Raw genomic sequence first — 12,584 nt, 5'->3', positions numbered from 1 at the left:
AATTTGAAAGCGCTATTTCTTGATGCGTACATGGCACTAAATATCACGCTGACGTGACGTCAACATAACATCGTTGTGATGATTAAAGCATTGTTAGCCATATTAGAATTCTGCTTATACATGGGTAATGGAAGAAGGTTGTGTTTTCATCACCTTTCAAAACTTATATTTCACATAGTGTTGAATTGTTCATTATTCAGTAACCTTTAATATGAAGATAGGAACATGTTTTAATAGATCTATAAAATATGCTAACTGGTACAAGACAGAGACAAAATGCTTGAGATTGTTTTGTATATTAGTTGAACTGTGTATACCTGCTATCTACATGTATATCTACACTGGAATCATTAAGTGTAAGTTTTTCTATGGCTGTCTTGAGAGCTGTATGCTGAGATGAGTCAGCAGGGAATATACCAGCAAACACCTACAACAATAATATACAAGAGGGACATGATGGCCCTATATCGCTCACCTGTTATCATTGCACTTGAGGACAGAAGATCCTCAGAAAAAATATCCAAGTCCAAAGGACAGGAACAACAAAGGGAAGAAATTTAACCAAAAAGAAAAAAAAATTCTTACAAGGTACAGGTATGTCAAAATACACCTAAAATATTGGAGGTACCATCCATGTTGTACCACAGAAAAGTGGTCTCGGTTTTTCCCTTCGGCCAATAATAAAAAAGTTACTAAAAATAAACTATTTATAGTAACGTAAAAGGGAAGTAATTAAAAAAAAAATATTGTAAGTGAACAAAAGAAGGATCTGCCAAATAAATCTGTTGACATAAATGAAATTTCAGATCAGTATCTTCATTAGTTACGGAGATATACCCATTTTAATTTGAAATAAAGGGAGGTAATTTGATATAAAATCAGTCCATAGTTACCTACCCTGATTGGCTCAGTCCAACTAATGACAATAATGAAATTTCAAATAAGTCCTATAAGTACTAACTGATATAAATCCATTTTGATTACAATCAGGGGAGGTAATCAGATATAAAATAACTCTGGAACCTACGATTGGATCTGATTTGTCATGGAATCCAAGATTTATTGTTGTTGAAGATATTTTGGAAGTTTGTATCAAATAAAACCATAAATGAAGTCTCTATATGGCTGCAAAAGCCAAAATAGCCAATTTTGGACCTTTAAGGGGCCATAACTCTGGAACCCATGATGGAATCTGGCCAGTTCAACAAAGGAACCAAGATCTTGTGGTAATACAAGTTGTGTGCAAGTTTGGTTTAAATCAAATCATAAATGAAGCTGCTATTGTGCAGACAAGGTCAAAATAGCTAATTTTGGCCCTTTCAGGAGCCATAACTCTGGAACCCATTAAGGGAGCTGGCAGGTTCAAAAAAAGATCCGAGATCTTATGGTGACACAAGTTTTGTGCAAGTTTGATTAAATTCAAATCATAAATGAAGCTGCTATTGTGCAGAAAAGGTCAAAATAGCTAATTCTGGCCCTTTCAGGGGCCATCACTCGGAACCCATAAAGGAATCTCGCCAGTTCAAGAAAGGAACCAAGATCTTATGGTGATACAAGTTGTGTGCAAGTTTGGTTAAAATAAAATCATAAATGAAGCTGCTATTGTGCAGACAAGCGCAAAATAGCTAATTCTGGCCCTTTCAGGGGCCATAACTCTGAAATCCATAATGGAATCTGGCCAGTTCAAAAAAGGACCCAAGATCTTATAAATGGTGATACAAGTTGTGTGCAATTTTGGTTAAAATAAAATCATAAATGAAGCTGCTATTGTGCAGACAAGGGAAAAATAACTGATTTTGGCCCTTTCAGGGGCCATAACTCTGGAGCCCATAATGGGATCTGGCCAGTTCAAGAAAGGAAACAAGATCTTATGGTGATACAAGTTGTGTGCAAGTTTGGTTAAAATAAAATCATAAATGAAACCACTATCGTGCAGACAAGAAATTGTTGATGGACGGACGGATGGACGGACGAAGGATGATCACAAAAGCTCACCTTGTCACTATGTGACAGGTGAGCTAGAAACATACAAATGACATCAAATATCCTACCTATATATACACTGTCCTATAGGTCAACAAACAATTTATTAACTAAATGAAAGTAATTACATTCAACAGATACCAATGACAGTTTTGAAAAATTTCACCATGAAAATTTGACTAACAAGAGCTGTCAGCATACCAGTATGCTAGAATATTTTAAAAAATTTACACGCAGAAAAATGAAAATCCAAGAAAACAGTGAGTGTAACAGAAAAATTTGGGATTTTCCCCTTCATGTGATTCAAGAAGGGAGAGTGAAAAAAGTGTGTACACCTACTTGACATAAAATATTAACCTGAAAGCAATACTGGCTGGGATAAGTACACTAGCCCACCTTTTTATTTGAACAATCAAGCTAAGAATTTTTACCAAGAAAATAATTTTTCAAGTTTGCAGATACTACCAAATAAAATCAGGGTATCTCTAGACTGCTTTCAACAGAAATAATGTGTAAGTTCAAACAAATAATGAATATAACTGTCAATGAATCTGGTACCAGATCTATGACAAGCTAATCAAGTTGCCCTGCGCGACAAAAGGAAACCTTGTGATATTTCAGCCACCTTACCATTGGTTTAGCCGGTTTAAAGCCTGGCATAGGTTGTGTAGGCTGGTTCTGGTGATATATTGTTTCTCCTACCATTGCATCCTTAATATTCTTCATGTTTGCTATTATATACCCCACCTGTCCTGCATATCTGATGATAAAAGAATCAGTTAATTTAACAAGAGCACCACCTATGGCTGCTATCGCTTGTTTGCACATGCTGGACAATATGTAAGAAAAGAACTATAGTTCAGATTTTATAAGTACAAAAAGGGCCATAATTCTGACAAAATGCAGGTTAGGGTTATGGCTCTTGACCTACTTTGTCCCCTAATGATGATAAACAAGTGTGCAAAGTTTCACAGCTGTAGCTCTTATTGTTTTTGAGAAAAGGTGGACCTAAACAAAAATTTTAACCAAGAAACTCAAATTTTCTAAGTACAAAAAAGGCCATAATTCAAACAAAATGCATATCAGAGTTATGGTTATTGGCCTACATAGTCCCCTAACAATGGTAAGCAAGTGTGCAAATTTTCAAAGCTCTAGCTCTTATAAAAGTGGACCTAAGCAAATATTTTTAACAAATGTCGACGCCGACGATCAAGTGACGACAATACCTCGTAGATTATTTTCAAAAATCAGACAAGCTAAAAACTGCATATTTCTCGGTAAATGCACATTAAACTTTGGATAAACTGTTTTTATCTGCCAAAAAGGACTGGAAGTAATATAGGCACTATAAGTATATACACCAACCAATTTTCTTTGAAAAAAACTATAAACACCCCTAAAATATTCTTCTAACATATATCTATCCCTCATGAGCAATCATCTTCAAAAGGCTAAGCCAACTATCCCCTATTATAGCTGAGAAGTTTGATATGTACCATACATCTGTACATTTCTGACCAGACAAGGGATGTATCTACAGCTGATATAAAAGAACTTTTCGACAAGATTGCATGAAGTTTGAAAAATCTGGTAAAAGTCAACATCTTGTTAGAAATGCAGAGCCCATACAACAAATACTTACAGGACATCAGTGGGATATTCTGTAGGATACATTATACCAATCTCTTGTACTTCATGTACTTTCTTCTTATGATGTGTCATTATCTTATCACCTGCTCATATAAACAATAACTATATTTTTATACAAAAAAGAAAATATATTAACCCTTGCCGTGCTAAATTTCTATAATGAACTTGTCCATCTTTTAATTCGGACAGTACCATTAACTGTTAAAAGGGGTGCATACCAAAAAAATACTCACTGAATGGCGAACAATGCAGATCATGATCAGACTGCACAGATGTACAGGCTGATTATGATCTGCACTGGCCGCAAAGGCAAAATCAATCGTGTCTAGCATGATAAGGGTTAAAATACATCTTGTAGAGAAATCAAAAGTACTACTCCTTTGAAGTCAGAACCATAATCAGTTTCTTCCATCTAAGATTTTACAATGCGAAATCCACTCAAACTTAAAAAAGGCTGAAACTGTTACATTTATGACACAACATAACTATTATTTCCTGTGTAACTTTGCAACATTAAAATTGTGATTTTTTTTCATTTCAACATAAAGCTGTTATAAAATTAAAGATATCTACCACAGATCTTAAAGTTTCTTTACAATTAAAACAAAGAGAGCTACTCAGCATCTCTGTATTAAGTGAATCTCTTTACAACTTCAGATGAACAACCTTTCTGATATGTTAAGCTATTTATCAAACCTACTTTGTACAACACCTCTATTTCTAGAGTGTATCAGGAATGTTTAAGTTTCTTTACAAATCTATCTTGGATATATATACTAGTGTAACTACAGCATAAAAAGTATTTTTAAAGTGGAATTATGGGCATTTTTTCAAGTAAAAATCCAGCTGAAATAGCCGTGTGTGAAAAAAGGTGGAGGAAATTACAGCTTTAACCCAATATACCAAACTCTTCCTGTTACCAGTACGAAAAAATAACTTTCCAAATATGACTTTTCTTATTTTGACTGGGGCAGTCTTTTTAAGAAAAGTCAAACTGCACGCAGGAGTTGCTTCCCTTCAACTTCAGAAATCTCTACTTATAGGGAGATCACTGCGTAGAAGATTGAAGAAAAGAACTATTATTTTATTAGTCCGATTTCTTTATCTATAAAGCACCAACGCGGCATCTTCGTTAATTTAACATATTTAAATGCACAGCAACCGAAAATTGCTTTTATAGAACATTCACCAAAAACACACTATGTGCAGTAAGATGCGCATAATGCCACTTTAATTTAGCTCAAATCTTACCTCAAATCCATCTAGGACAGCTATTGTTTCTGCAACATCTTAACACCGAGTGTTCTAAAAACTATAATTTCCTTACACTTCAGAAGCACAGCCCCTTTATAGTGAGGACGCCAAAAGGACAGCTATACCAGCTACAGCATCTCTATATTGAGTGTTCCAGAAATCATACCTTTCTAGCTACAGCACCTTTATATTGACTGCTCCAAGGATCTTACCTTTCCTTACTACTACATCTAGGAAAGCTATACTAGCTACAGCACCTCTATATTGAGTGTTCCAGAGATCATACCCTTCCTTATAACTCCAAGGACAGTTATACTAGCTACAGCACCTCTATATTGAGTGTTCCAGAGATCATATCTTTTCCTCAGACAGCTTTACAAGCTACTGCACCTCTATATTGAGTGTTCCAGAGATCATACCTTTCCTTATAACTCCAAGGACAGTTATACTAGCTACAGCACCTCTATATTGAGTGTTCCAGAGATCATATCTTTTCCTCAGACAGCTTTACAAGCTACTGCACCTCTATATTGGGTGTTCCAGGAATCTTACCTTTCCTTACAACTCCATTTAGGACAGCTATACTAGCTACAGCACCTCTATACTGAGTGCACCAGAAGTCTTACCTTTCCTTAACACTCCATCTAGGACTGCTATACTAGCTACTGCGCCTCTGTATTGAGTGTTCCAGGAATATCACCTTTCCTTCTAGGACAGCTATACTAGCTACAGCGCCATTATATTGAGTGTACCAGGAATCTTACCTTTCCTTACAACTCCATCTAAGACAGTATACTAGCTACAGCACCTCTATACTGAGTGTACCAGGAATCTTACCTTTCCTTACCACTCCATCTAGGACAGCTATACTAGCTACAGCACCTCTATACTGAGTGTACCAGGAATCAAACATCAAACATTTTAAAGGGTTCTGTACATCTGCCACAGGTCTGAAATGATAATATACTGTTACAATTATCAAAATGTCAACACTTTGTATAATCCAAAAGACTGCATTTATGTAAAAAGTTTCAAAACAAACTTGTGATATATGTCTCTCTAGAAAATCACATTTTAGTCATAACCTAACAAATTTTCATACAACAGCTGCTGCATAAAAACTTATCAACTAGGAAATTTAAGCAGTCCCAATCACATGTATTCTCATCAAAGTAAAATATAAAGCCAATAGATCTGTCACACTATTAAGTTTTTTCAAACAATACTAAGTCAAGTTTTACTGAAATCAAAGTCTGACCCTTCTAGAAATATGCCTGATAAAACTTGTGATACACAAAAAAGCAAAGACAGAAAAAACTAGAGTTGTCACAGGAGTGACGAATTATACCCCCACAATATGGCCTTGTCACAGAACTCAGCCAATGTCAAAGCCGAACTTGCTTGACCTTTGACCTACTGACCTCAAAATCAATACAGGTCATCTGCTGGTTATGATCAACCTCCCTATAAAGTTTCATGATCCTCGGCCCAAGCGTTCTCAAGTTATTGTCCGGAAAAGGTTTAAATGTTCCCGGTCACTCTGACCTTTGACCTTTGGAACTCAAAATCAATAGGGGTCATCTGCTGGTCATGACCAACCTCACTATTAAGTTTCGTGATCCTATTCCAAAGTGTTCTGAAGTTATTGTACAAAAACCGTTTTAGATGCTCCAGGTCCCTGTGACCTTGACCTGTGACCTAAAATCATAAGGGGTCATCTGCTGGTCATAACCAACCTCCCTATCAATTTTCATGATCCTAGGCCCAAGCGTTCTCAAGTTATCATCCGGAAACCGTTGAACTGTTTCGTGTCATTGTGACCTTGACCTTTGACCTACTAACATCAAAGTCAAACTTGACCTGTATACAAAACTTACACCTGTGTACAAAAAAATTATGATCCTAGACCCAAGTTCTCAAGTTATCATCCGGAAACCGTTTAACTGTTCTGAGTCACTGTGACCTTGACTTTTGACCTACTGACCTCAAAGTCGAACTTGACCTGTATTTCATGATGTTACACATGTGTACCAAAATTTATGATCCTAGGCCCAAGCGTTCTCAACTTATCCGGAAACCGTTTTACTGTTCAGGGTCACTGTGACCTTGACCTTCGACCTACTGAACCCTAAGTCGAACCTGACCTGTATTTTATCAAGTTACACCTGTTTAGAAAAGAATTATGATCCTAGACCCAAGCGTTATCAAGTTATCATCCGGAAACCGTTTAACTGTTCCGAGTCACTGTGACCTTGACCTTTTACCTACTTACCCAAAAGTCGAACTTGACCTGCATTTTCTGATGTTACACCTGTGTACCAAAAATTATTTAAATTGGTTAAGCCTTTCATGAGTTATCATCCGGAAACCATGAAAACCAACAGACCGACAGACAAGCTCACTCCTATAGACCCCACCAAACTTGTGGGGGTATAACAAGTGACCGAGTATTGCAGTTTTTGAAAAATTAACCTTTAGCCTGCTGGCGGCAAGTGATTCTGTCTTTGTGACCAGTGCAGACCAAGTTCAGCATGCACATCCATGCAGGCTGATCATGGTCTGCACTTGTTGTTATTCAGTCAGTAAATTTTTAGTGAAGACCCCTTTGATTAATAAGTGGTACTACCCAAACTGAAATGATGGACCAGTCCATTTTAGAAACTTAGCAGTCCAAATAGCCATAATAAACAGACAAGTCCAAGTCGACTTACGCTGGAATTCTTTCAACAATTGCCTGCAAAACTTCATTGATCCCAGTACCCAGCTTTGCTGAAACCTGTAAAAATATGTAATTTCAATAGCATGACTTATGCTTTTGAGAGTTTTCCACATATCTAACTGACTAACATAGTGTTATTGCAAACTGAAAGTTCCTAAAATGCATGAAATAAGTTTTAAATTTCTTTCTAAACTATATCTACTTACTAAAACAGTCTTCTAAAATATGAAAATTTGACAAAAATCTTAAAGCATATACACCTTTAAAATGTTACCTGTAAAACTTCTTCAGGTTGAATATCGAAGAGTTTATTGAGCTGCTGCATGACTACATCAGGCTGGGCACCTTTAAGATCTATCTTGTTGAGTACAGGTATCACAGGTAAATCTCTATCAAATGCTAGGAAAAAGTTGGCCACTGTTTGAGCTTGCACACCCTGTCAAAATGATAGTAATGGACGGTGAAATGAGAACCGATATGTGACAACCAATGTTAGGGCTTAGCGAACAGCAAGGATCCAAATCAGTGCATATTCATACTGTTCTATTGTTTATCCCCAGATACTGTTTATCTACCCATACATCAGTGCTGTTTGTTTATCCCCATATCCATATTGTTTATCTACCCATACATCAGTGCTGTTTGTTTATCCCCAGATACTGTTTATCTACCCATACATCAGTGCTGTTTGTTTATCCCCATATCCATACTGTTTATCTACCCATACATCAGTGGTGTTTGTTTATCCTCACATCAGTATTGTTTATCAATTTCAGCACATGTATGCAGATGATAAGCAAACAGTATGGATACAGATCCGATATGCAGGCTTAACATTGGTTTTCGTATAGTGGCACATTTTTAGTCATTTAAAATGATGTCTTAAATTTTAATTTTACTCCTATTTCAGCTGATAATCAGCTTTATCACATGACTGCTTCTTGGGTTACTGAAGAATTCCTTTATCAATCACATACACTGTGTAAATGTATTATCTAACCAGGACTTTGCTGCAGCTAAAAAACTTCCAATTCTTATTAACTACCCATTAAATCATGAAGAATTCCTCAATTCTGTAATAAGTATACACCACCAATAATGTGACTGTCTAGATACAATGCTCAGCACATAGTGGTTATAGTTAATCATTCAAAAGTACCAAAAAGATGTCTGACTTTGTCATAACTTGGACGCAGAATGTAATTTTTTTTTTTTCAATTAAGTCTCAGAATAAACAATACCTGGTTTGCATCCACCAATAAAATGACTCCCTGGCAAGCTGACAGCGACCTTGACACTTCATAGTTGAAATCAACATGACCCTGAAATACAAAGTATCTATGACTAAATAAGAAGATAAACAAGAGCACTGCAATGCAGAGCATTACAGAGCAGACAAGAAACACGCAATATGACCTTTGATGCCTTGGCTTTGAAGCAAGCAATCATGAACCTGCTCTCTGCAATCGTCCCGATGTGGTTAACATTTGTGTCAAGTTTCTTTGAAATCCTTCAAAGAGTTTAAGAGTTACAGAGCGGACACGGAATTGCTAACGGACAGACGGACGGACACCGGGCGTATAATAAATGTTAATCTGTTTCTGCCGAAACATTTAGCTCAAAGTTAAAATGTTAAGAAGAATTTCAACATGATACAATTCACACAGTAACTGCTCAGAATGATCACATAGCCATTTGCTTCTTAGCAACATCTAAATGACTGAGAGTTTTATATATTCACATGTTCTTGCAACTCTAACTTTTTTTAAATCAAGCTTACTTTACTTATATCTTCCCACTAGTTAGTACCTACTTCACAGATGTGTCAATGAGGTTGAAGGGTTATGTGCAGAGCAATGAATATATACTTACAGGTGTATCAATGAGGTTGAGGAGGTGTTTAGGTCCCTAGCAGATGTAGGACAATGAAAATACACTTACAGGTGTATCAATGAGGTTGAGGAGGTGTTTAGGTCCCTAGCAGGTGTAGGACAATGAAAATACACTTACAGGTGTATCAATGAGGTTGAGGAGGTGTTTAGGTCCCTAGCAGATGTAGGACAATGAAAATACACTTACAGGTGTATCAATGAGGTTGAGGAGGTGTTTAGGTCCCTAGCAGTGTAGGACAATGAAAATACACTTACAGGTGTATCAATGAGGTTGAGGAGGTGTTTAGGTCCCTAGCAGGTGTAGGACAATGAAAATACACTTACAGGTGTATCAATGAGGTTGAGGAGGTGTTTAGGTCCCTAGCAGATGTAGGACAATGAAAATACACTTACAGGTGTATCAATGAGGTTGAGGAGGTGTTTAGGTCCCTAGCAGGTGTAGGACAATGAAAATACACTTACAGGTGTATCAATGAGGTTGAGGAGGTGTTTAGGTCCCTAGCAGGTGTAGGACAATGAAAATACACTTACAGGTGTATCAATAAGGTTGAGGAGGTATTTCGTTCCCTGACAGGTGTAGGACAATGAAAATATACTTACAAGTGTATCAGTTAGGTTGGGGAAGTACCTGGTACCATGGTGTGTATAGAACAATGAGGACATACTTACAGGTGTATCAGTTAGGTTGGGGAAGTACCTGGTACCATGGTGTGTACAGAACGATGAGGACATACTTACAGGTGTATCAATGAGGTTGAGGAGGTATCTGGTTCCCTGGTGTGTGTAGAACAATGAGGACATACTTACAGGTGTATCAATGAGGTTGAGGAGGTATTTGGTTCCCTGGTGTGTGTAGAACAATGAGGACATACTTACAGGTGTATCAATGAGGTTGAGGAGGTATCTGGTTCCCTGGTGTGTGTAGAACAATGAGGACATACTTACAGGTGTATCAATGAGGTTGAGGAGGTATCTGGTTCCCTGGTGTGTGTAGAACAATGAGGACATACTTACAGGTGTATCAATGAGGTTGAGGAGATATCTGGTTCCCTGGTGTGTGTAGAACAATGAGGACATACTTACAGGTGTATCAATGAGGCTGAGGAGGTATTTGGTCCCCTGGTGTGTGTAGAACAATGAGGACATACTTACAGGTGTATCAATGAGGTTGAGGAGGTATTTGGTCCCCTGGTGTGTGTAGAACAATGAGGACATACTTACAGGTGTATCAATGAGGTTGAGGAGGTATCTGGTTCCCTGGTGTGTGTAGAACAATGAGGACATACTTACAGGTGTATCAATGAGGTTGAGGAGGTATCTGGTTCCCTGGTGTGTGTAGAACAATGAGGACATACTTACAGGTGTATCAATGAGGTTGAGGAGGTATCTGGTTCCCTGGTGTGTGTAGAACAATGAGGACATACTTACAGGTGTATCAATGAGGTTGAGGAGGTATCTGGTTCCCTGGTGTGTGTAGAACAATGAGGACATACTTACAGGTGTATCAATGAGGTTGAGGAGGTATTTGATTCCCTGATGTGTATAGAACAATGAGGACATACTTACAGGTGTATCAATGAGGTTGAGGAGGTATCTGGTTCCCTGGTGTGTGTAGAACAATGAGGACATACTTACAGGTGTATCAATGAGGTTGAGGAGATATCTGGTTCCCTGGTGTGTGTAAAACAATGAGGACATACTTACAGGTGTATCAATAAGGTTGAGGAGGTATCTTGTTCCCTGGTGTGTGTAGAACAATGAGGACATACTTACAGGTGTATCAATCAGGTTGAGGAGATATCTGGTTCCCTGGTGTGTATAGAACAATGAGGACATACTTACAGGTGTATCAATGAGGTTGAAGAGGTATCTGGTTCCCTGGTGTGTATAGAACAATGAGGACATACTTACAGGTGTATCAATGAGGTTGAGGAGGTATCTGGTTCCCTGGTGTGTGTAGAACAATGAAGCAGTTTGTGCTTTTACAGTTATCCCTCTCTCCTTTTCCACCTGTAACCTGTCCAGTACCTGCTGGTTCTTACTTGACACTGATATCACACCTAAAATTATATCAAGATGAAGGATATGCAGTATCATTTTTTCCCATAATAATAATACACTTTAACATGGTTCCAAGTATATTTCAGTTTAACAAAGATGTATACATGCACCGTGTGCAGACATCACATTTTTCAGCATAACGTCAGCTTTATAAGGCCTTTTGAAAGTAGCTCATAATATTTTGATCAGGATATTTTTATGAGCATGCTAAAATGAAAATATTCAGAGCTATTTTTTGTGACTTATTTCTTATATACCATGATTCATTTTTCAGATGCTTGGACAAATAAACACCCTCAGGATTAAATTATATCCAATGATAAACCATGCAACAGTCTTGTTTATATTATAGTTACAGCATACAGTCAAACTTCGTTCCGTATTATTTGAACATCACCCTTTTTCTCGAACTCATTATTAAGTCCTGGCAAATCCCTATGTTGTACATTATTTTGGTGGCTCAAACTACTGATTACTAATTTTGCTGGTCGCATCGAGTTTGAGCAAGCTAAGTTCAACAGTATATAAACTTTGATTACCTTATCAATATTATTCAATATAATATTTACATGAATGCATAATTATGACCTGTTAGTCATGCAGATCAGGCATTTTCACTTTACCTTTTCAAGCCCTAAAATTCAGTTTGAACTTTAAAAGGTAAAAACGTATGGTGATTTAAAAAAATTCATTGCTTTTTATTTAATGTAGTTACCTGTAGTTTCTTGCAGACTGTCAGCTCGAGTGCTAAATGTAGTTATCTGCATTTTCTAGCAGTCAGTCAGCTAGAGTGCTAAATGTAGTGACCTGCAGTTTCTAGCAGTCTGTCAGCTAGTGTTCTAAATAAAGTTACCCGTAGTTTCTAGCAGTCTGTCAGCTAGAGTGCTAAATATAGTTACCTGTAGTTTCTAGCAGTCTGTCAGCTAGTGTTCTTAATATAGTTACCTGTAGTTTCTAACAGTCTGTCAGCTAGAGTGCTAAATATAGTTACCTATAGTTTCTAGTCTGTCAGCTAGTGTTCTAAA

General features: G+C 37.2%; 1 protein-coding gene across 8 annotated transcripts in view; it reads right to left on the bottom strand.

The window, feature by feature from the left end:
• Positions 1 to 12,584, bottom strand: part of LOC123557219 (translation factor Guf1, mitochondrial-like) — a 31,814-nt gene that overhangs the window by 10,396 nt on the left and 8,834 nt on the right. For 3 of the 8 annotated variants that reach the window (XM_045348559.2, XM_045348558.2, XM_045348560.2), the window contains exons 4-11: positions 11,410 to 11,558; positions 8,848 to 8,928; positions 7,881 to 8,042; positions 7,599 to 7,663; positions 5,725 to 5,837; positions 3,626 to 3,716; positions 2,614 to 2,743; positions 318 to 427 (exon numbers count right to left, since the gene is read on the bottom strand). In XM_045348559.2, the coding sequence (XP_045204494.1) occupies positions 318 to 427; positions 2,614 to 2,743; positions 3,626 to 3,716; positions 5,725 to 5,837; positions 7,599 to 7,663; positions 7,881 to 8,042; positions 8,848 to 8,928; positions 11,410 to 11,558 (901 nt within the window). The other 5 variants (XM_045348565.2, XM_045348561.2, XM_045348562.2 and 2 more) reach the window with 5 other exon arrangements.

Source organism: Mercenaria mercenaria, chromosome 5, assembly GCF_021730395.1.
Source record: "Mercenaria mercenaria strain notata chromosome 5, MADL_Memer_1, whole genome shotgun sequence".
Lineage (NCBI taxonomy): Eukaryota > Metazoa > Mollusca > Bivalvia > Venerida > Veneridae > Mercenaria > Mercenaria mercenaria.
Note: the sequence above shows the minus strand (reverse complement) of the source record. Positions and strands in the feature narration are given on the sequence as shown.